This window comes from Lagopus leucura, unplaced genomic scaffold, assembly GCF_019238085.1.
Source record: "Lagopus leucura isolate 7727_CA_CO unplaced genomic scaffold, USGS_WTPT01 Super-Scaffold_100001, whole genome shotgun sequence".
NCBI classification, from domain to species: Eukaryota; Metazoa; Chordata; class Aves; order Galliformes; family Phasianidae; genus Lagopus; species Lagopus leucura.
The window spans coordinates 4,744,470-4,768,039 of NW_024962262.1; the positions used below are offsets into that span (position 1 = coordinate 4,744,470).

Genomic DNA, 23,570 nt, shown 5'->3' on the forward strand with positions numbered 1-23,570 from the left:
TGATCTTTGAGGTCTTTTTCAACTCCAGGCCATTCTGGGATTCTGTGAGAGAGGTTTGAATACAGTGTTGGTGTACAGTGAGCTTTCATTGTAGAAAGACAAATAGTTTTATTGGTTACATCTGGGACAATGACACCATTGCTTTCACTACCTACTAGGCCACAGGAGCAACGATGGATCATATCACCACATACAACCACATGTGCCACAGCAATATTGTCACATTTCTGCTAATAAAAAATTCAAAGTTTGTGACCTTCCAACCAATTCCTAACCCACCGAACGGCCCACTTCTCAAACCTGCATCTCCCCATTGCAGAGATCAGGACGTGTTGGGGGACCACGCCAAAGGCTTTGCAGGAGCCCAGGTAGGTAACATCCGCCCACCCCGTTCAGCTCCTGACAGGGACGCACGGCCCATTCCTGGGAAGCTCTACAGAGGAAAACGAGTATCTCCAGCACCAGCCTGCCTGAGACTGCTGCTTAATAACTGCTGCCTGGATTGCTGCGGCTTAGAGGAACGGTTTTAATCACAGACCGAGAGATCACCGACATCCGAGCCGCGAGCCTATAGGTAAGGACGGCGTACCGCCCTCTCCACCCCGAGGCCCAGCCCTCGATAAACCTCGCATGCGCGCCGCCGCCTCGGCCATTGCGGTGCCCGGGGTTGGAATCGCGGCCACGTGACCTCCCGCATGGCCGTGGAGGGCGCGGCGGGGAGCGAGCCCGCGCCCAGGGGCAGCAGCAGCGTCGGGGGCGCGCCCGCGCCCGTCGGCAGTGGCAACGGCAGCGTCGGGAGCGCGCCCTCGGCCAGCGGCAGCGGCAGAAGCGCGCCCGCGCTCACCGGCAGCGGCGTCAGGAGCCCGGCCCCCGCCCGCTCTTTCATCTGCTCGTTCCCCGGCTGCGATGCCGCCTTCAACAAGGGCTGGCGGCTGGACGCGCACCTCTGCCGCCACACGGGCGCGGTGAGCGGGGCAGGGCCGCGTGCCGGCCGGGGGCGGACCGGGAGCTGCGGCCGCCGCCGCTGCTGAGCCGCCGCGTCTCTTTCAGAGGCCGTACGTCTGCCAGTACGAGGGCTGCGGCAAGAGCTTCACCAGGGACTTCCACCGCGCCCGGCACTTCCTCACGCACTCCGGGGAAAGGCCCTTCGAGTAAGGCCCGGCCTCGGCCGTCTGCGGCGTTGCCCTGGTGGGAGCGGGCAGGGCCGCCCCTGCGGTGCGCGATTCGTGACGAGGGGCGTCGGCCGCCGTCTGGGGCGGCAGCAAAGCCGTGAGCTTTGCTGAAGCTCCCCCTTACGTGGCTTCCGGCGGCTTTCGATAGGGACTTTCCCACTAGCTTTTCATGTCTTTAAAAAGACTGTTTGCGTTGTGAGCGCGGCTGTCTTGGTCGTCCTCTTGCCCGGTGATGGGGGTACGTGCTTTGTGTGCGGTGAGGAAAAGTTGCTTTGTTTGCAGGTGCACAGCTGAGGGATGCAATCAGAAGTTTGGAACAAAGTCAAACTTAAAGAAACACGTTCAACGCAAGCATGAAAATCAGCAGAAACTCTATTCGGTGAGTGATGACCTTTGGCGCTACAGAGTGAGGCTAGACAAGCTCCTCTTGTGGTACCTAAGGACATACCTGGGCTCGTTATGCAGAATTCGCATGAGTTCGTGTGACTGGGATATCAGCCAGCATGGGTGGACTGGGCTGTCGTCATTTGGCCTGATAATAACTTGATTTCCTAAACAGTGCAACTTTGAAGGCTGTGGCAAGTCCTTCAGGAAACATCAGCAACTGAAAGTTCACCTGTGTCAGCACACCAATGAACCGCCCTTCAAGTAGGTAGATAATTTTGCTGATGAACTTCAACAATTTAAACACTACAGTTGAAAACACGTGCCTTCTCTCAACCTTTTCATTGATGGGGCATTTAAAACCTGAAAATAAACTTGCAGGAATACTGTCATGGTTGCCAGTACACTTCTTTAGCTAGTGAACAGCAGTCACAGTGCACTGTAATTTCAGCTCTCTGGGCACTTTTCCTAGTATTTATTACAGGTTCATGGAAAAATTAAACAAACAAACATTGAAGGTGTCTGAAACACAAACGTAAATGCTTGCATGGCTGCTCTAGCTGCTAGAATTGTACAAGTCACCTGATGCTTCCACCTTCTGTGTATCTGGACAGCTCTTTATGTAGGGAGGAAGATGAGTACAAGGGATGAAGCAGAACAAATCTCTGGGCAAGGGAAGTCTGGGTTATTTTGCCCTCTTTAATTGTTTGTGACTTGAAGAAAAACTATGCAGGTGCGATGAGAGAAGTTAAACCAGTGTAATTTTACCTAGATGTAATCACGAAGGATGTGGGAAGAATTTTTCTACTCCAAATAGTCTAAAGCGGCACAAGAAGATACATGAAGGTAACACAGTTTTTCTTTTTGCTTCAGTTGTGTTTTGGCAAAGGAAAAGGTAATCTTTCCCATGTGGATGATGGAAGTGTTCTGTGACCAGTGATTCAGACAGGCAAAGCCAGAGTACCATTCTGAGTTGCCATTTGGGTTACAGTTTCAGGACATTGCATCATTCAGGTTACAATGTATTTATTTCTGGCCAGCTAAACCCAGCTCAGTTCCCCTAGAAGTCATTTTTGACTTCTGAAGTGCTTCCTTGTCAATAATCTATCTTCTGGAGAGAAGATCAGCTAATGGTTAAGGCTCTAGCCTAGATGTCTACAAGTGAAGATTAATTGCCAGTTCTGCTGCACGTTTCTTATGTAACGTTGGCAAAAACCACGGAAGCATTTTTACTGTTATCACGTGAGAGGTATTTAAATAGAATTGTCAGTAGGTGGTCATGTAGGTGTTTGAGCTTATTCTGCTACACTGCTATCCATTCTTTTAGTATTCTTTGACAGCTAACTTTGTTTTTGTTACGAACTAACACTGGAAAGCAAGGAAATGTGCGTCTAGAAAGAGTATCCCAAAAGCCGTGACTCATATTGTGGTCTTTTCTTAAGACTTGCATATAGTTCTTTGGTCTTTTCAGTCTTGGTATTTAAATAGCATTAAGTCTCTGTGGTTCATTTAAAAGTCATCTTGTCTGCTTGATAAAATGGTAGTGTCTTTAGGCTTGGGAACATTACTTTATAGTCAAGTTCCTGGAATACAAATATTTAGACAGAAATACATTATTATGGTTATATATTTGACTGAAAGTGTATGGTTGGTGGGATATATGTTTTACTTAAGACAGGGGGAGGTAGAGTTCCATAAAGCCATTTAGCTTGGAAAGGAGGTCATCTGGTTTAAATCTGCTTCATTAGACCAAGCTGCTCAGGGCTGCATGCAGTCATGTAATGAATGTCTCCAGGGGCAAGGATTTCACAGCCTCTCAGGACAGCTCATGTCAGTGATAAAAAGGTTTCTTCATAAAACCCATTAGGAATTTCTCATCTTCTAACTTGTGTCTATTGCCTTTTGTCCTACCTAGTATGGGGAGGAAGATGAAGAATACTTACCTCTAATTTTCAAACACTGAAAATGCAGTTCACCCTTGTAAAATTAGACTGTTTGCCAGAGCATTTGTGACTGTAATCATCTGTTGTCCCTAACAGGCTATGCGTGCAAGCAAGAAAACTGCTCGTATATTGGAAAAACTTGGACTGAGCTTCTGAAACATAATAAAGAAAGCCATGCAGGTAAGCTTCATATGCATTAGCAAGCAACAAGAAACAAAATGCATATGTGAAGAGTAGGCCTTGCTGAACTCACTTTGTCATTGTGCCTAAACCAACTGTTTACTAGCACTTAATGGCAAAATAGTTGTCACTTTTGACTGATGAAAACGTTAGTATACTAACTTTGATTTGTGACTCAATTAATGAATAATTGCATAATGTAGGATTTGGGATCTGGATAATTCACATTCTTTTCTAGTCTCTGCATTCCCTACTGTTCATGTGAGTTTTCGCTGTCTTCTAGAGGACTGCTAGGGTTTAATTCTGAACTCCTGGCAAGAAGCTGTTAACTTATACTCTGCTTCTCTTTCCTTCCCTGACTCAGAGCCAATTGTTTGTACAGAGTGTTCTAAAACTTTTAAACGCAAAGATTACCTGAAGCAGCATAAAAAAATACATGCTGCAGAGAGAGAAGTCTGCCGCTGCCCACGAGAAGGATGTGACAGAACTTACACAACTCTGTTCAACCTTCAAAGCCATATCCTCTCTTTTCACGAGGAGCTGAAACCATTCTCTTGTGATCATCCTGGCTGTGGAAAAGTATTTGCAATGAAGGTATGTATTTTCACACTGTCCTACCCTGAACTGCATAATCTGAAATAACAACATTCTTTTCTTCTTTGTAACTGTAGCAGAGCCTAGCAAGGCACGCAGTTCACCACGATCCTGAAAAGAAAAAGCTAAAAGTAAGTCATACTCTTAAAGTCCTCCCCTGTGAGTTGACAAAATACAGTTGAGAGGGTTAGTATTAAGTGTTTTAGAACGTGGAAATGTAGGAAAGCAAGCCAGCTATCTACTTAATTTGGGAGATTTTTGTTATCTGAAGGTCTTGTAAATAACATGCTGGCCTTTTCCCTACTTTTTTTCTGCACCTCCACTGTTATGCTGTACACACGTGAAGTCACTAATGCTGTACTTATTTCTGCCAGGCAAAGCGTTCTCGCCCTAAGAGGAGCTTAGCCTCTCGTCTGAGTGGGTACATTCCCCCTAAAACACAGCCAGGAAAAGATGTGGCTGTGACAGAATGCACGACAACAGATCCGCCCATGGAAAACGGAATGCCAACTGTTGAAATTCTGACTCTGCAGTAAAAGTTAACTGCAAATTTTCTTCATGAAATGACCACTGTAATGTCCAGCAAAAAACCTTTATTTTATAGTCCTTTTTGTAATAGCATTGTTTGTACCTCCTCATAAAGTCATTAATGCAGCTCACTTGACTTTGGCTCTTCATTTTCATCTTTCTTTACCATACTGTTTTTCTGTTTTTCCATCTTCTGGTATGCTTTCAACTCTTTGTCAGACATGTGTCTCAGAATGCACATACTCGTTCCTTCCTTAATGGCTTTAGGCTTGGAAAGATAAGTGGCTTTGTCAGATATAGCCTCCAAAATCTGATCAAAAAGCGTGAACTGAAAAGAGGCAAGAATAGAATAAAATGCACAACAATGGTTAGAAAAATATTTCAGGCTGTTTTGCTAGTTTTGGTTTGAACACTTCAGCTTGTCTTTTCCCAACCACTTATTCTTTATTCATTAAAGGAGGTTTAGGAAAGTCATCAGGATTATGCCATTTCCTAATATTTAGGCTAAATTACTAATTCATCCTGTTTTGGTTTAAAACAAACAAAAAAAAACCCAAACCCTCCCCATTTACGTACATGACAAGACATGAAGCCCTAAAATCTTTATAGATATTTACTTTGCCACTTTTGAAACAATTCCAGTAGCTTTCTACGGTAGTGATTTCAGAAGAACAGGTAAGCTATTTAAGTTATCCAATTGAAACGTAAAAGTATTTCATAAACATTACTGCAAAATATCTCAGCTGGCTTAAGGTACAGATGGGACAATTTTACAGCCCACTTCATAAGCTGATGCTACAAAGAAGCCCACTATTCTGCCTGCATTCTTAATAGAGCATAGTACTTGAATTGTCTCTATGGGACTGTGTGAAGCGACAGCTAACTTCATGGGACACAGACATTCACATCAAAACCAAGTGATGCATTAAAATCAGAAGACAGAACGGCATGGGAGAAGTAAATACAAATACAGCTATTTCATGAAATGGACTGTCCACTTACCGTGTCTGTATTGCTGTCTCTTCCCTGTCGGATAGTCACTTTCACATGGTATTTCTTTTCAATCCAGTGTGTTATCTGTTTAGTCTTGGTCTCCAAGTCATTCTTGGCAATAGCTGAAGAGAAGGATAACTCCTTCTGAACCAGCACTGTTTAAAACAGAGCTAAGATTGTGTTAGCATAGCATGAGAGAAGCTATCTATCTGCTCTCTTTCAGCAGCCTCCAGTGCTTTGCTTAACTCCCTTTCTCCCATGCTGCTTTCTCATACACGGAGTATCCCAGCCTCACTGTGTCAGCACATAGCACTCTCACCTTAGAAGGGGTAATTGGTATTTCAGTCACTGCTCTGAAGGGGAGACAGACTGCGTGTGTAGAGCACGCACGGAAGTCTCTTCAGGTTCAGAGTGCTTTAAGTATTTTTGCTTTCACTGCAGTTTTGTTCATACCACCCACAACGCAGGTCTAACAAAGATAAATAGGCAAGCATTGGATGTGGACTTGAGACTTAGTGTGGAAACTCCTACATCTTGCACATAATGTAGCTGAAGGTGAAAGCTTTAAAAATAAATATCTATTCATCTCAAGCCTGCTTTCTTGCACAGTAAAATATCCAGCTGGAAGTACAGTACAATTATGCTCCCTTCCTCTTCCTAAGAATTCTCTCAATTAGTTAGCATGTGCATGATCTTTTTGTAGTCTCTGGAACAGAAAACTCCCTACCACAGTGCGCTCTCTAAAATGAGCACTCTGCCCAGAGCACAGATACCTTCCTCAACCTGAGGTCAACAAACAAGGTCAGATGTCTTCTAAAATATCCTTGCCCAACTCAATTTGTTCAACTGCTCGAGCAGATTGGCTTAAAAAAAAAAAAAAAAGCCTGCTTCCTCTCTAAAAGAAAGGGCTCCAGACTTTTTCCTCCTAGCAGCAGGCTATGAAGAGAAAGTTTCACAACCACCGTTTGTGATCACTGGAGGCAAGTTTGTGTATGTGGTACACAGAGTTGTAAAAAGTGTCTGTCATTTATGCCTTAGTGAAAGAGAAATTCGGTGAGCCTTACAGAACCAGAGTCTAGCTGTATTAACTTAAATAAAAATAGCTTTAAAAAAAAAAAGCCAGCAGATGCCGAAGTAGTAAATCCTGAGAAGGCAATAGTAGGCTTCTGTGGAGAAGCCTAAACTAATCCAAAATTTTATTTTCACCAGTGCAAATCCCTAATAGCATGGACTGCAGTGACGTTGCAGGATTTACACAAATGCAAGTAAGAGGATTTAATCTGCTGAAACCACTTTTAATACATCATTTTTCGAAGTGCTCAGTGTTGTAACATTAACAATGTATGTACCTGTTTTTGGACTTGCTTTTTCTTTCTCTGCACGTTTCAGCTTCTCCTCATGAATCTGTTGCCCAGTCATCAGTCTGTACACAGGAGGTTCTGCGTTCTCACGAAGCAGAACCAGTTTCAGGTTATGTTCATCCATCAGTCTGAGTGCCTCTGCTCGGTGCATATCTCCTAAGCTCTCTCCATCCTGGTTGATTACGTGCAAAATCCGATACGGAATTCTTCGCCCAACGCTTCCAAATGCTGCTTTCCTTTTAGGATCTTTGTGAGATTTTTCAGCTGTACAAAATGGCTGAGCAAAAACAAGCACATTTGTCTTTCTAGGGTCAGGTACCACCATCCAGAATGGAGGGAAAACTCCCTTTTGTGTTGTCCGTGACAGGAGAGTACCACAGAATCGTTTTGCATATCCAGTCTCACTTCTGGTTGTTTGGCATAAAAGTTTCATCACACAAAAGGAAGTCATTCTGAGGAACAGGAAGAATAAGAAAACAAGTTACCTCCAACTGTCAGATTCTTCTAGTTAGCATTATCAGAAAGACCAACTCTGGTTCAGTAAGCCCCGATCCTTAAAACCACTCTTTGGAAAAGATGCAGTGTTACTCTATAAAACGAGCAACCAACAGGAGCTTTCCAGTAACATAGAGGGCTTTAATCCAGAGAGAAAATCTTACAATGAAAGAAAATGTATTGAGTTGACATTATCTTCAATATCTTAATATTTGAGCCTGAATCCTTTCAGAGACTCCAAAACTTCCAGCTCATTTCTCCTTGTGAGTATCTACTGTAACACAGCTGTGCAGAGATTAGGCAGTGGTTAAATGGGAGGAAGCGCTGTCAAATAAAAAGACATGTCTCACTTTTAAAGCTGTGTACTTTCAGTGCAGGGTTTTTGGTTTTTTTTTTCATGAAATACACAACACTGGGACTTCTTTCAGCACCTTTGGGAAGCATTTTATTTAAGCCATGGTGCTTCAGATCTGCCTCAGTCACTCAGTGAATGAAATGGTGATCCATGCAATGCCCATCAACAGCCGCCCCAACATCTGCCAAGTTTCATAAGCTTTAACCATACAGTACAAGATTAACATGCACAATATTCACCATGGTGTGGGACAAAGCAAGCACTACCATACTTGACAGTATGTTTTATTGCAGCACTGAAAACTCTTCCTAGGATACATGCAACTTGCTTCTCATTAAGCTAACCCCAAATTGTGTGTCTTTCTCAGACAAGTTTTCCAGTGATCATTTCATGCAAGTAGTCCAGATGGTTACTTGATTTTATATGGATGAAGCACCAGCATTATTTCTATAACCTAAAAGCAAAAAGGGCTTCCTGTCTCTAAACTTGAATTCCACATTCAGCCATGGCCCAAAGTTGAAACAATACCTTAATTATACACCTATTTTATCAGGCATTTTAAGTGTTTATTGCCTTTTTCAGTTTTACACAAACATTAAATTTAGGGTGGCATAATTACAATGAGCTGAGCAGGTTTTTTTTTGCAGTTGTCAAAACTAGTACAATTTCTTACATACAGCTATACTCCTATGCAGCATGAATTGTTTGGAAAGCACAGTTTATGGTAGGCATTCCACCAGACCATCTGGTAAAAATCATGATCATTAGATTTTTTTCTCAAATACCGACAAAAGTGTGCAGAAAAAAGGCAAAAAATAAAGGCACCAGTAAGGCTTTTCTGCAATACAAGGAATGGAAAACATGCAGTGCCTGACCATTCCTCTCATTTTGTTACAGACTTCAGAAATCATCTGTTGTTTTTTTTTAACAGCTGCAAAAAGATCAGTATAAAGAGTGCACCCTCAGTAAGTTTGCAGATGATACCAAGCTGTATGTTATGGTGTGGTCAACACATCGAGGGACAGGATGTCATCCAGAGATACCTCAAGCACTGGGCTCAGGATAATCTCCTGAGGTTCAATAAATCCAAGTGCAACATCTTTTGCACCTGGGCTGTGGCAACTTCTGCCATCAGTACAAGCTGGCGGATGCAGGAATGGAGCACAGCCTTGACAAAAAGGACTTGAAGGTACCAGTGGATAGGAAGCGGGACACGAGCAGCAATGTGCCCTTGGAGCCCAGAAAGCCAACCGTATCCTGGGCTGCATCCAAAGCAGTGTGGCCAGCAGGGCAAGGGAGTGATCCTACCCCTCTGCTCTGTGCTGTGAGGCCTCACCTGGAGTACTGCATCCAGATGTGGAGTCCTCAGTACAGGAGAGACATGGAGCTGTTGGAGTGCATCCAGACGAGGGCCACAGAAATGACCCAAGGGATGGAACACATCCCTGTGAGGGCAGGCTGAGAGAGATGGGGCTGTTCAGCCTGGAGAAGAGAAGGCTCCAAGAAGACCTGAGAGCGGCCTTTTGATATATAAGGGAGGGCTGTAAGAAAGAAGGAGACAGACTCTTTAGCAGAGTGTGTTGTGATAAGACAAGAGGGAATGGCTTCAAATGAAAAGAGGGAAGATTTAGATTGGTTATAAGGAAAAAGTTATTTACAATCAGAGTGGTGAGGCACTGGCACAGGTTGCCCCGGGAGGTGGCTGCCCCATCCCTGGAGACACTCCAGGTCAGGCTGGATGAAGCTGTGGACAACATGATCTAGCTGTAGGTGCCCCCATCCACTGCAGGGGGTTGGCGCAGATGACCTTGATAAATCTCCTCCAACTCAAATGATTCTGTGTGACCGTATGGCCCACCCAGCCCCCTCCAGCTCAGGCTGCCCAGGTCCCCATCCAACCTCGCCTTGAGCACCGCCAGCGATGGGACACCCACAGCCTCACCGCCCTCTGAGTGAAAAGATTTCCCCTGGAACCTGACCTAAACCTCTCCTCCTTCAGCCTAAAGCCACTCCCCCTCGTGCTGTCACCGCAAGCCCCTTGGGGCACAGAACACCAAAACCGCATTTATCTCAGCGGAACCCGGCTCCGAAGGAACACATCGTCCGACCCGCCCCGCGCCCGCAGCGCCCCGCGGGCCGCCCTTACCTGCCCCGGCCGGCCGGGAGGGTGGAGCCCGGCCTCCCTTCCCCTTCCTCTTCCTCCCCCTCCCTTTCCTCTTCCTCCTTCTCCCCCTCCCGGCCCCACGAGGGCTGCGCACGCACCCGGCTCGCCGTGCGGCGTTGTTGGTCTCCTCGGTGCCCGCGCCGTGCTGGGCGGTGTTACAAAAGAGTGCTCGCATTCCCGCTCCCTGTTTCAAGCTTTCTTTTCTTTCGTGCCAAATCAAGGCCTGTTCTGCCAGTCCGTGCACCAACACGTAGATAATCCAGAGCATTTAAAAGCAGCAGGGATGGCGGCAGGAGGTTGCTTGTCCTCAGAATCACAGAGCCATAGGGCTTGGAAGGGAGCTCTGGAGATCACCTACTGTGACCCCCTGCTAAAGCAGGTTCCCTGCTGTAGGTTGCATGGGAAAGTGACTGCATGGGTTTTGAGTATCTCCAGAGAAGATAGCCACTGCCACTTGACTCCTGTCTTTTTGATACGGTTTTAAGTTGAGGGAGGGAAGGTTTAGGCTGGATGTCAGGGGGAAGTTCTTTATTATGAGAGGGGTGAGGTGCTGGAACAGGCTGCCCAGAGAGGTTGTGGATGCCACATCCCTGGAGGTGTTCAAGGCCAGGTTGGAGGGGGCCCTGGGCAGCCTGGTCTAGTATTAAATGGGGAGGTTGGTGGCTGGCAGGGGGGTTGGAGCTTCATGATTCTTGAGGTCCCTTCCAAGCCAAGGCAATCTGTGATATTTATAAGCATTAATAAGATCCTCCTCAGTCTTCTCCAGGCTGAACAGTCCCAGGTCTCTCAGCCTTTCCTCACACGGGAAATGCTCTGAGGCACTGTTGCTTTCTGCAGCAATTCCCTGAGCAGCAGTGACCTGGGGGTGTGGGTATTACCTTACATGCTTAGGATGCTACTGCGAAGCTTCCTCCATATTCTTAGCCCAATTCTGGGGGTCTACAGGTTCAGTTGTCCCTGAGAAGGTGTGTGCTGGTTCTGGTTGCTCTGTTGGGCTGGATCTGTGCTTATAGTTGGCAGAGAGCAAAGATGCGGCTGTGAACTGGGGTGACACAGTACTCCCCTACTCCTGAACTGGAGCTCTGATTCCCAACATCTAGTGCAAAACTTTTCAAGTGCCAAGCAGTTATTGATACTGTTGGGCTAATGCAACACCTGAAACTCTTGGCCTAAGACCTTGGCCAAAGACCTTTCCTGATGGATGAGAAGCTGGACATGAGCCAGTGTGTGCCTGCAGCCCGGAAGGCCAACTATATCCTGGGCTGCATTAAGAAAGGGGTGGCCAGCAGGAAGGGATTGTCCCCTTCTACTCAGCTCTTGTAAGGCCCCATGTGCAGTACTGTGTCCAGGTCTGGGGCCCCCGCACAAGAAAGACACAGAGCTGTTGGAATGGGTCCAGAGGAGGGCTACTAAGATGATCAGAGGGCTTTCCTATGAGGAAAGATTGGAGGAGCTGGGCTTGTTTAGCTTGGAAAAGAGAAGGCTCTGAGGAGACCTCATTGTGGCCTTCCAGTACTTGAAGGGAGCATATAAACAGGAGGGGGAATGGCTGTTTCCAAGGGCAGATAGTGATAGGACAAAGGGGAACTGTTTTGAACTGAGACAGGGGAGGTTTAGGTTAGATATTAGGAGGAAGTTTTCCACACAGAGGGTGGTGACGCACTGGAACAGGTTGCCCAAAGAGGCTGTGGATGCTCCATCCCTGGAGGCATTCAAGGCCAGGCTGGATGTGGCTCTGGGCAGCCTGGTCTGCTGGTTGGTGACCCTGCACATAGCAGGGGGTTGGAACTAGATGATTTTTGAGTTCCTTTTTAACCCAGGCTTCTATGATTCTATGAAGACTTTATCACATAACTCAGATAAAAACTCCCTTGTGCTGAGCTGAGCATTGCCACACACTGCAGAACACACTGGAGTTAATGCATGCTTAAAGGATACAGATATTCTGGGTGAGCCACAGGTACATGGTCCTTGTTCTGCAGTAGCTCACTTACTCTCTTTACATCTCCAGCTTTTGAAAGCTGCTTAATACAGACACTTCTCTATTTTCACTCTAACAAGGCAGCAAGAAGTAAAAGTAATCCCAGAAATTCTGTTGGGTGGTAAGAATGGCCACTGCTAGCAGAGCCCTGCACAGAATGTAATAGCCAAAGAGCCACAGTTTTGTTTGGTTCCAAGAGTCTGCCTCTACTCTGTGAATTAAAACAATTCTTTTGAAGATGCATGCCGTCATTAAATTGCTTAGTCTGATTTAAAGAATCCAGGCAAGGAACTGATTTTGCTCCCTGAAAAGCGAGGCTGGCTGAATTTATTAAAATGGTAATCATAAAGCCAGCCTGTAGGTCCCTGTGGCGAGGCACAATTAAAGTTAAAACTACCCAGTGCTGTAAGTTTTTTAAATGCCTCGTTTTACGTCTTGACTGTAGGGAGAGGAGTTTCCACTGTACATCTAAGACATTGTTCAACAGCCTTTGCAAGTTGCTGGGTTCAGCTGCGAAGATTTTAAAAGCTGCTTTTGTTGGCAGCCTAGGACACATCCGTGACCTTATTAAAGTGGAAGTGAAAGCTCTCCCTTTTTTTTTTTTTTTTTTGCAACAGTAAATCTACTAATTTTACAGTCAGTTGAACAGCAATAGATTAATTTGTTTAAAGTCTGCATTCACAAAGAAAACGTGAACTTCGCTGCCTTGAATACCCGAAACTACAGTGCGATATTTAAAGGGTAGAAACTATTACAACTTGCCCTAGAATGGTCCAGGCAGTTCCCTGTCACCTGCTTCTCAGCACAGGTGCTGACCTCCCCGTCTATTCTATCCCTCCTGACAGCCTAGCAGCAAGGCTGCCTCTTTGTGTGCAACAGAGAGCGCTTTTCCAAGCGCTGGGCCAGTTTTCTTCAGCAACCACAGGAAGCAGAATAAAGAAGAGGTTAAGGGCCAGCGCCAGGGTCAGAATGGGTTAAATTTAGTTAACATCAGAGGTTATAGCTTTTAACAAGAGCATGAAGGAAACTTATTCGAAGATGCAATTTGTTTCTTCTTTGTCAACCATTATTTTTTTTTTACCCTATTGATAGTGACAGCTTAACAAAGTTTTTATATGCCGGGGTTTTCATCCTTTAGAGGATAAAGAACCGTGATGCAAAAAAGAGATGCAGGTGGAAGACTTTATAAAGCCTCCATGATTTTCAAATTGAGGGTTGAAAGTAGGCTCCCTGCGTGGCTAAGTCAGAAATAATTTGTAAATGTTAAAAAAATGTTATGGACAGAGGAGCTGGGTTTTTTGGTTTGGTTTGGTTTGGTTTTTACCTTTGGAGTTTTCTTGCCAATAGTAGTGCTTTATGGAACGCATTACAACCAGACTGATTTTGTATGTATTTTTTTCCCAAGGTGATCTATTTATTTTTTTTTAATCTCACTCTAATGATGATCAAAGTGAAATGCCCCTGACGACAGCCTCGATAATCAAGACTTTTTAGTGCAGAGCACATCATGCTAGTTCTTTGGTTGGTTGCTTTTTTTTTCCCAATTCAGTAAACGAGAGTAAGCTACAGGATGCACTTGGTGGGTAGCTCTGCTGGAAAGCCTTCGCTCTGCTTCTTGGACTGCAAAGGGGAGGAAAGTTTGAATCTTTCTGAAAACTACTCAGCAAAAATGAAAACAAAGAATACATTCAGGAGGATTTTCCTCGTGTTTCTGCACAATAGCTTATCTTCTGCCAATCAATCTTCAAAATTAATTCGTAAGATAACTATGGTTTACTATTGCTTTATCCTGGTACAAAGTAAAGAACTGAGATCTGAAAACAGTTTAATTAACTCTGATAAGAACTCAGAAGTGCAAACTATGACCTTTTTTACTATTTTTTATTTTTTTTATTTTTAATGTGTTTTCCTAAAGGAAAAAAAAAAAAAATAAGCTTGTGGGATTGTTGTGCCTACCTATCTATCTGTCTTACTACAGGTTTGCTCAGTACAGCTTTCATCTCTTAGACACTTCTGCCCAGTTTGGTGAAGAGATGGTGGCCGCCAAAGCTCCAGTATGCTTGTAATTGCGGTAAATACACATCTCTAAAAAGAGAAATTGTGATAATTGGTATTTAAACAAAGGAAAGAGCCTCAAATTAATGTCTCGTTCTGGCAAGAGATTTCATCCGGCTAACCAGGCAGTATGTGTATGGATTGCCTTGCTATCCCACACGACTTCACAGAGTCATCGAATGGTTGTGGCTGGGGGGCACAAACTCAGATTTGCTCTGGGTTCTTGGCTGTATGCTGAAAGCTGACTGCTCTCTAGCAGGGTGGATTTGTCTTCTGACATGCATGTAATCACTTGGACAGTTCTGGGGTTATTCTTTCTGAAATCAGTGTGAATTTTGTCAATGTAGACTAAATTCTGGAGGAAGTATATTTGGCTCACAAAGTCTATTCATCCTGGCGTAACACCTCTTGGTGGCTTTTGGTCCCAAAGCAGGAGTTCAGAGACACATGGTATTGACCTGTGAATAGATACTTGACCAGAAAAGGAATAGGAAAAAACCAAGCAACTAAAGGAGAAAAGTTATGGCTCTCAGAACCCAGACAAATTGTCCTGGAAATACATGACTGGATCTCTCACTTACTATTCTGCTCACAAGCTGCAGCCAAAACTCAGCTGTGAGTAGAGTAAGAACATCTCTTTGAAAAATGCAAAATTGCCGTTTGTTTCCTTCTGGGCTGCTCTTATGGGCTTTAAAGCTATAATTTCAAAAGTTGCACAAAGGCAGCAGACATCAAATGGCACAGGCTGAGGGGAAGCTTGGGCAGAAGAACCGCAAAGTAAGTTATGTGGATGGAAACTGCAGACCCTCCAGAGCAAGGTTATTTGTTCATTACAATTCACCAAACGTGGCTTTTTTCAAATGGTGGAGCAGCAAGGAAGAAGAGTTAGCATGACCCCAAGAGCCCTGATCCACACAGCCTAATTTTCACCGACATCCTTTGCCTCATGTTTGAGTAGGCTGGGTGATGTTTGGCATGGGAGGGAGGAGATCTGAGTTATGGTTGCAATTCTGCTACTGTGCCCTGTGAACTCAGATAAATCATTTCACCTCTGTGCTGCTCTCATCTTTTTACCCACTTTTAGACACTTTACCCATTTTGTTGCAGCATTTTTCCCTAATTCTATGTTTGTGCCATGCCTACTGCCGGGGGAGCTGTGCTCTCGGGTGCTGCTATAGTCTTAACGAACAGTAAAGAAATACTCCACCAGGGCTCTCCTGTTAGCTCAAAGCTGGCAGTCAATAAAATACTTCAAAAGATTGAGAGCTCTTGCCTACAGTTCTATTACTTACTTTTTTGTAGCATTTTTAACATGGGAAAGTACCAATTATGATAGGAAATAATTATGCTTTTTTGAATCATTGATAACTTTTTATTCTTCTTGAAATCTTGGTGGTAGCTTCAGTTCTTCACTGTGTGTAATTTTTTGTTGAACTGATTTATAAGACAACATGCCTCTAAATCTCAACCATGTTGGTATTTTTTCCTTAACTCTGCCCTTTTGTGTAGATGCAGTTCATGTGTCCAGAATTAGGAATGAAACTTCCTCCTGAAATAATTATTCAGTATGCATGAAATCTACTCCGTCGTATCTCCATAACATTGAGGATTACTGGCTCTGTTCATTGTCTCTGCAAAATTGCGTATGTTCTCTAAGGTCAGCCACCAGTGTAGATGCTCCTCTACCAGGACAAACAATCATAGAATCATAGAACGGCTTGGGTTGGAAGTGACCTCAAGGATCACCAAGCTTTAAACCCCTGCTGCAAGTAGGGCAGCCAACCTTTGTAGCTAATACTACACCAGGCTGCCCAGAGCCCCCTCCAACCTTTGGCCTTTACCATTTCCAGGGCTGGGGCATCCACAACCTCTCTGGGCAGCCTCATCACTCTCATAGTAAGGAACTTTCCTCTGATATCCAACCTAAATCTTCCATCACTGGGGGTCTGGGGCTCCCAGTACAAGAAAGACAGGGAGCAGTTGGAGAGGGTCCAGAGGAGAACCGTGAAGACGTTCAGGGGACTGGAGCACCTCCCCTACGAAGGCAGGCTGAGGGAGCCGGGCTTGTTCAGCCTGGAGGAAAGAAGGCTGCGGGGTGACCTCATTGCAGCCTTTCAGTACCTAAAGGGAGCCTACAAACAGGAGAGGAGTCAACTCTTTACAAAGATGCCAACATACTTTAAAAAATAATTAAAAATTACTATACAAAAAATAGCTTGACATGCTTCATCAGCAAAGCATTCATACCATTACGTACATTCCCTTGAAGGTCCTTCCCTTCCAACTGGAATTCAGACTGGACTCTTTCAGAAGATAGGCATATGAAAATCCAGAGTTTTTTGCATTTCACCTATTCCTACAATTCTCTCTTTTGTCTTTATATCAGATTTATCCTCAGAGAGCAGAGACAAGAAACCTCTCACAGTTAGGACAAATTTCAGCATCCTGTGTAAAATGTCTGTTGCCAGAGTTTGTTCTTTGTTGACTTCCAGACCCCACAGTGTGCTTATTAACATTTTGTTGTTTAATTCCCAGCTGTCCTTCTGTGTGGTTATAGAAACAAGTTTTGAGCTCCAGGAGGAACTGCTGTCTGAGAGAATTTACTACTTTGTGATAAAAGTGTAGAATCACAGCTTAATACACGCTGGGACCTCAGGGATTCATCTATTCTAGTGCCATATCCAGAATTTTACATTAGGACCTCAACTTGATGGGAAAATACTAATTTTTCTTTCTTTCTTTCTTTCTTTAAGTGAACCACCTCAGGAATCAGCAGGATTTGAAATATTTTCAGGTTCTGCTCTTTCACATTCTAATGCAGGATGGGGCCTTTGTGTATACCTTTTCTTAGAAGCAATTGCAGTTCTACAAGCTCACTGCATTTGAAATTCAAACAGCTATTCTATTTTCGAGTGGCAGTTTGAGAATTATTTGTTAGTAATTTTTAAACAGTTTAATTGTGTTGAGACATCTTTACATTCTGAGTAGTTTTTGTATGTATATGGATTCATATCAGTGGAATTTACATGGCATCAGAACATGAGTTATTTACAGAAATTAAACACAGATGCTAGAGCTAGAAGAAATGAATCATAGTTGTTTCTATAAAGAGCAGCAGGGGGTAATGATTTTGAGGGAAAATTCAGAAACCAGCTCTTCATGAACACATAGAATTCTACTCAGAAATGAACTGAATTATTCCTGTATTCACTTTGATCTGGTAGCTCACAAGCAACTCACAAGCATATATAGCATTGGAGAGACCAAAGAGAGTTTATTCTTACTGTAACATCTCAGATGCATTCATTCTATATAATTTTGTCAAAAAAAAAAAAATGTTCTGTGAAATGTTCTAATGAGAATTTCTCTAAATATTACTGAACATAACATGAACTTAGAAAATCCTGATTTACTAACCTGCTGCTTTTGAGCCTGATCCTACCAACGAAGGGATTTGTCTATTTATTTACAAAGAAATGGAGCAACAGAGGTGGGATACTGTTTGAACATCCCAATCTCATATTTATTCATCTGAACCAGTATGTTGAAACATACTATGCTATTGAAAAAGATAAGTTATTGCCAGCTGTTTCTTGTCTGTGTGAAAACAAAATGGAAAAACTGCAGTATCTTTTATTAAAAGGCCAAAAAAGGGGAGAAAAATAAAGTAAGCCCAAACTTAGGCCAGCTGATGCTTTGTTCATTGGTTATTTTTTCCACTAGCTCATTCTGCTTTTGTAAACTTTGAGGAGGAATGTTGTGTTGTAACTTGGTCAGTTACTTGTGTGGGTAACGAGAAACAACTATACTTTGTTAGCATGCAGTATAATTAAGTGACACTCTAAAAGGTAAGTGGCTTCTTCTACTTATGTCTAAAAACAGCCATAAGTCAAGCAAAGTGATGTTTATAGAGTAAATATAACAAATGTCAAATAAGTATATATATTTCCTTCCATTATTTTTATACTGCTATTAGCTATAGACTCTTTGGAACATTTTCATTTTAATGATGACACCAAGTTGAGTGGTGCAGTTGACACGTCAGAGGGAAGGGATGCCATTCAGAGGGATCTGGACAGGCTTGAGAGGTGGGCCCATGCCAACCTCATCAAATTCAACAAGGCCAAGTGCAAGGTCCTGCTCCTGGGTCAGGACAATCCCAAACACAGATACAGGTTGAGTAGAGAATGCCTTGAGAGCAGCCCTGAGGAGAAAGATTTGGGGATGTTGGTTGATGAAAGACTCAACATGAGCCAGCAGTGAGTGCTTGCAGCCCAGAAGGCCAACTGTATCCTGAGTTGCATCAAGAGAAGCGTGACCAGTAGGTCAAGGGAGGAGATTCTGTCCCTCTATTCTGTCCTCATGAGACCCCATCCAGAATACTGCATCCAGTTCTGGAGCCCCCAGCATAAGAAGGACATGGAGCTGTTGGAGCAGGTCTAGAGGAGGGCCACTAAGGTGACCAGAGGGCTGGAGCACCTATGGGGACAGGCTGAGAGAGCTGGGGCTCTGCAGTCTGGAGAAGAGAAGGCTCCAGAGGGACCTTACAGTGGTCTTCCAGTACCGGAAGGGGGCCTACAGAAAGCTGGGGAAGGACTTTTTAAGGGCATGTACAGGATGAGGAAAAATAGCCTTAAACTGGAAAAAGGTGAATTTAGCCTAGATATTGGGAAGAAATGGAGGATGGTGAGACACTGAAACAGGTTGCCCGGTGAAGCTGTGGGTGCCCCTTCCCTGGCAGCATTCAAGGCCAGGCTGGATGGGGCCTTGAGCAACCTGGTCTAGAGGGAGGTGTCCCTGCCTATAGCAGGCGGTTGGAATTAGGTGATCTTAAAGGTCGCTTCCAACCCAAACCATTCTATGATTCTGTGAAAATGGAGTTTTCCAAAAACTGTTGCATTACATTGAAGCCAAAGGCTTTGTGGTGGAATCCAAGACCAAGAGGAGGGAGTGGCAAGCCCAAGTTTTCTCTGTATCCATTTCACATCACTCTGGAACTTGGTTTTCCACATTCCCATTCAGTCCTCCCCCACTATTTATCAACTTACTGCAGGATAGATGGAAAAATGTGCAAATATCCCAAATTTGGATATTTTCAATGAAATTCAGTTACCAGCTTTTTATTGGCAGTTGAGACATTTTTGCACAGTGAACAAAGCTACTGATGTTTTCCTTGGCTTTTTAAAATGAGTTTGTCAAATTACCTATGTGCATTTATTCATATGGAAGTGCCCCAAGGTGCTTTGTACCTTCATTACCCTTTCCAGGCTGGGTTTTCTGGTCACACTGCATTTCACAAAGTGCACAAATGTCTGATTTTGATAAGCTGTGCCTCAGCAGGTGAGCTGAGCCCAGAAGAGGATCCCAGTGAGTGTTCAGGCTGCATGTCCTGCTTGAAACAGGCTTTGTTTGTATGCAAGTCACTGAGGCAAGATAGGCAGAGTATCCCACAGGCGGAAGACATCCTTTCAGCAAGAATGAAAAGCTGCTCAGTTTTAAATGGAGTTTTTCCACAGAGCTGTTTAAGTGGGGAAAAAATGGATAAGCTCTAAGTAATAAGCACTCCCCAGGCTTGCCAAGGAAAAGGGCAGAACAATACAATTTATTTACCATAGAAGCCCTTACCTTCCTTGCAACTTACATGGGTTGGAGATGCCTCCTTTCCACTGAGCAAGTCCTCAGCAGTGTTAGTTCAGTCACTAAAATTGCATGTCATTTGCATAATCACTGCCATCCCAGTAACTACTTGATAACTCTGCGGGCAAAGGTAGTTCTGTTGAATGCGTAGAAGAGGAATTACAGGAGCTGCTTTTCCTCCTCTCTTGGCTGCTGCTGATACGGAAAGGTCCTGTTATCTGAGGCAGGCGCATAGGGATGTGCACTTGGACAAAGGGTTATGGGCCATCTTCATTATATGCAAATTTGCGGGAGCATTAATCTGCTATGCATTAACATAATATCAATTGATGCATCAGGGTGATTCTCATCTGATCTAAAACATCCCTCGTGTAAGCAAAACAGTTTAGCCACATGGAGAAACGATGAGCTAATTCATTCTGGATCTAACCATATCAAAATCACAAACATGAATCAGAGCTGAATGTGACCTGATTATATTTGTAGAAACCATTGCCTTACAGGCAGTTTATTCATTTAAATAACCAAATTAAACATGATAGTCCTAAATGCATCTTACTTAACTTGATCATTTAAATAAGCAACCATCTGCTGCGAATGGCACAAATGAACCTTTTCTTTAAATATTTCTACCTTTCCTTCTCAAAACCAGAACTACTTTACATCCTCAGACTATTTCACGTTATGTCTGTGCCAGAGTACCTTTGTATAGGGATTGGGGACAGAAGTTAATAGAAATTATAATACAAATACAAGCTGAACTCAATGTCTCTAATAGTTGGTACTAATCAGCTAAAGGGAGTGCATTAGCATCCCTATTTATACAATCATTTTAGCCACAGTGGAATCCATTTGTTACTAGAGGAATACAGCTGAACTCTATTGGGATTAAAGGGCAAGAAAGGATATGATCAAAAAGCTGGGAAAAAACCTTAGCAAACTGAAAAATCCCATTCACTATTTGAGGTCAGGGTCCTAATTTTATTATAGGTATTTTTGCTTTATTGAGTAAGGAACAATTTTTACTATTCTTCATTAAATAGGGAATGCCTTTCAGGTTACACAGCATTACTTAAGGTCTGGTTCTGAAGGAGTGTGTGTAGAGCTGCTCTATGCACAGGGAACATCCTCCTGCTGAATCTGAGGGGATAAAAGGCTGGGGAAAACTTAGGTATGCAGCAGAGTGCTGAAGAATTGGGACTGCAGATGTGCTCGCTGTTGAGTATCTCTGTGTAGTATTGCTTGGAGCTTTAGATAATTATAGTTACAAAACATGTACTACAGTAAAATTAGTAAGAGCAAACCATGTCTCATTGGGATGGGATGGTTTTCACGATGACCTAACATAGACTCTCTCACAAAACATGCCCTGTGCTGTGTAATATCCAGAGAAAGAGGACCCTCCGTTTTGAGACTGATGTAATATGTGCACAAGTAGAATGACCAGAAGTTGATTCTCCTCTCTTGAGGATTCAAGCCTATGGAAAAAAAAACAAACTACTTTTGAATTTAAAAAATTTTAAAAAGATCAACACGTGTCAATTCTGACAACTGAGTCTTCAACGCATTCCCAGTGTCTACATGACCTGAAATCCTGCTCTCTTTGCCATGTGGTTCTGGCAATCCCAAGTGTGCGGTGTTGCTGTGGTTGTCACACACACACACCCTAGCACTGACAGCTGGAGGTGGTGCTGGTCCATTAGCACAGGGCTGTGCATGATATTACTGTTGTCATCCCCCTTTCTGACCACTCTGGCTGTGCTGGTGGAGCACCCACCTGTAGCAGCTGTGTGGAGTTATTGGAGGTAACAATCATAATTGTGTTAATGCTACAAGTGTAAGGTGGAGGAGGAGAGTTGTTAAAACAGTGCTTTCTCCTCTGTACCAAATTCAGGACAAAATTGCAGATTGGTCAGCTGAGGGCACTTGTGTGTGTTGGCAAGGTGACTCAGTGAGGAGGATGGCATGGAGCTGCGCCAGGGGAGGGCAGCTGGGGGTGAGGGAAAGGGGCTGCGCCAGAGGGCAGCGGGCATGGAGCAGCCTGCCCAGGGCTGTGGGCACGGCCTTGAGGTGCTGGAACTCAGGGAGCGTTTGGACGGCGCTCTCAGACATAGAGGTTGGATTTGGGTGGTCCTATGAGGAGCCAGGGATTGGACTCGATGGTCCTCATGGGGCCCTTCCAACTCAGGATATTCTGTGGTTCTGTGTTTCTAACTTTCACCAGCTTCAGAAGGCATCTGTTCTCTTTTAAATATATTTTTCCTACAGCAATCAAGGATCCAGTTTAGAAGGAAAATAACATGACAAGTTTATCTTGGTCCAAAGTCATTCTGACTGTTTCAATTTCACCTCAGCGCCAATGGAAGAATGGGATATCTTTTATTATGCTAAAACCTTCCTTCCTCCTTAGCCTGCACATATGCACACCACTAGGGCTGCTAGTTGCAGTAATTAGCTCAGTGTGCTAATGAGAGTTTCCAGGGAAAATGCTGACAGGATTAATTAATGGGTGAATTTCACTTTAATAAATGTATAGGCAATTTTCTAAATGCAGATGGCACAGTCCATCCTGAGAGGGGCTCAGTCTAGAGCTACTTAATACAGTAAGTGTCTGGGGAAAGTGGTTAATTTGTAATATGCTTCGTGATACAGATTAGAAGAGGAATAATGCTTATGTTTGCTTCCCGATACATTATTCATTTCTCAACAGCTTGACAGTGTGGTGTTCTTTTCTGTTTGCTGCTCCCAGTTCTTTCCATTGAATCGTGAGGCAGGAACAAACATGCAGTGTCACAGAATCACAGAATCACAGGATCACAGAATCACCCGGGTTGGAAGGGACCCCAAGGATCATGTAGTTCCAACCCCCCTGCCTGGCAGGACCACCAAACATACACATTCAGATCAGGTTGCCCAGGACCCCGTCCAACCTGGCCTTAAACACGTCCAAGGACGGGGCATCCACAACCTCCCTGGGCAGCCCGTTCCAGGGCCTAACCACTCTCCTAGTAAAGAACTTCCCCCTAACATCCAACCTAAATCTTCCCTCCTTCAACTTGGATCCATTTCCCCTAGTCCTGCTATTGTCAGCCCTTTTGAAGAGTTTACTCCCTTCCTGGGTGTAGGTTCCCTTCAGGTATTGATAGGCTGCAATGAGGTCACCCCGCAGCCTTCTCTTCTCCAGGCTGAACAAGCCCAACTCCCTCAGCCTGTCCTCATAGGGGAGGTGCTCCAGCCCCCTGATCATCTTAGTCGCCCTCCTCTGGACCCTTTCCAAAATCTCTATGTCTTTCTTGTACTGAGGGCTCCACACCTGGACACAGTACTCCAGGTGGGGCCTCACAAGAGCCGAGTAGATAGGGACAATCACCTCCCTGTCCCTGCTGGCCACCCCTCTCCTGATGGAGCCCAGGATCCCAGTGTCATTAGAGTAGCTTCAGCCATTCTTGTCCTGTTTCAGGCCACAGGTTTGTTGTGTGTTGTAACAGAGAATGACAACAACAGGACCCTTGCTTTGTTAGTGACAAAGTCTAACGAGCATAGCATCATAGAATATCCCACACTGGAAGGGACCCACAAGGGTTACCAAGTCCAACCCTGGTTCCACACAGCATCACCTAAAAATCAAAGCCTGTGTCTAAGAGCATTGTCCAGACACTCCCTAAACTCCAGCAGCTCAGGGCTGTGCCCACTGCCCTGGGCAGCCTGTTCCATGCCCACCAACCTCT

At 44.3% G+C, this 23,570-nt stretch overlaps 2 protein-coding genes across 3 annotated transcripts; one reads left to right on the forward strand and one right to left on the reverse strand.

Annotated features, from left to right (window-relative positions):
* Nucleotides 1–695: 695 nt before the first annotated feature.
* On the forward strand, nt 696–4,937 carry GTF3A (general transcription factor IIIA). Its single transcript, XM_042868052.1, has 9 exons — nt 696–965; nt 1,051–1,151; nt 1,455–1,551; nt 1,732–1,820; nt 2,329–2,402; nt 3,596–3,679; nt 4,044–4,273; nt 4,351–4,404; nt 4,648–4,937. Exons 1-9 carry the CDS (start codon nt 696–698, stop codon nt 4,807–4,809), a joined length of 1,161 nt encoding a protein of 386 aa, XP_042723986.1. The 3' UTR covers nt 4,810–4,937.
* MTIF3 (mitochondrial translational initiation factor 3) lies at nt 4,852–10,189 on the reverse strand. Of its 2 annotated transcripts, none has more exons than XM_042868055.1 (4): nt 10,152–10,189; nt 7,144–7,607; nt 5,804–5,949; nt 4,852–5,129 (listed from the first exon to the last, which is right to left on the reverse strand). In XM_042868055.1, exons 2-4 carry the CDS (start codon nt 7,604–7,606, stop codon nt 4,920–4,922), a joined length of 819 nt encoding a protein of 272 aa, XP_042723989.1. In that variant the 5' UTR covers nt 7,607; nt 10,152–10,189; the 3' UTR covers nt 4,852–4,919. The 2 variants fall into 2 exon arrangements, with proteins under 2 accessions (XP_042723989.1, XP_042723987.1); XM_042868053.1 differs by lacking the exon at nt 10,152–10,189 and adding an exon at nt 9,342–9,384.
* Between the last annotated feature and the right edge of the window lie 13,381 nt (nt 10,190–23,570).

Coding starts and splice junctions, on each gene's coding strand:
- GTF3A (XM_042868052.1), top strand. CDS start 696: ATGGCCGTGGAGGGCGCGGCGGGGAGCGAGCCCGCGCCCAGGGGCAGC. Junction 3,680..4,043: donor TAATAAAGAAAGCCATGCAG/GTAAGCTTCATA, acceptor TCCCTGACTCAG/AGCCAATTGTTTGTACAGAG. Junction 4,274..4,350: donor GAAAAGTATTTGCAATGAAG/GTATGTATTTTC, acceptor TTGTAACTGTAG/CAGAGCCTAGCAAGGCACGC.
- MTIF3 (XM_042868053.1), bottom strand. Junction 5,950..7,143: donor AAAAGCAAGTCCAAAAACAG/GTACATACATTG, acceptor TGTTTTAAACAG/TGCTGGTTCAGAAGGAGTTA. Junction 5,130..5,803: donor GAGACAGCAATACAGACACG/GTAAGTGGACAG, acceptor GCCTCTTTTCAG/TTCACGCTTTTTGATCAGAT.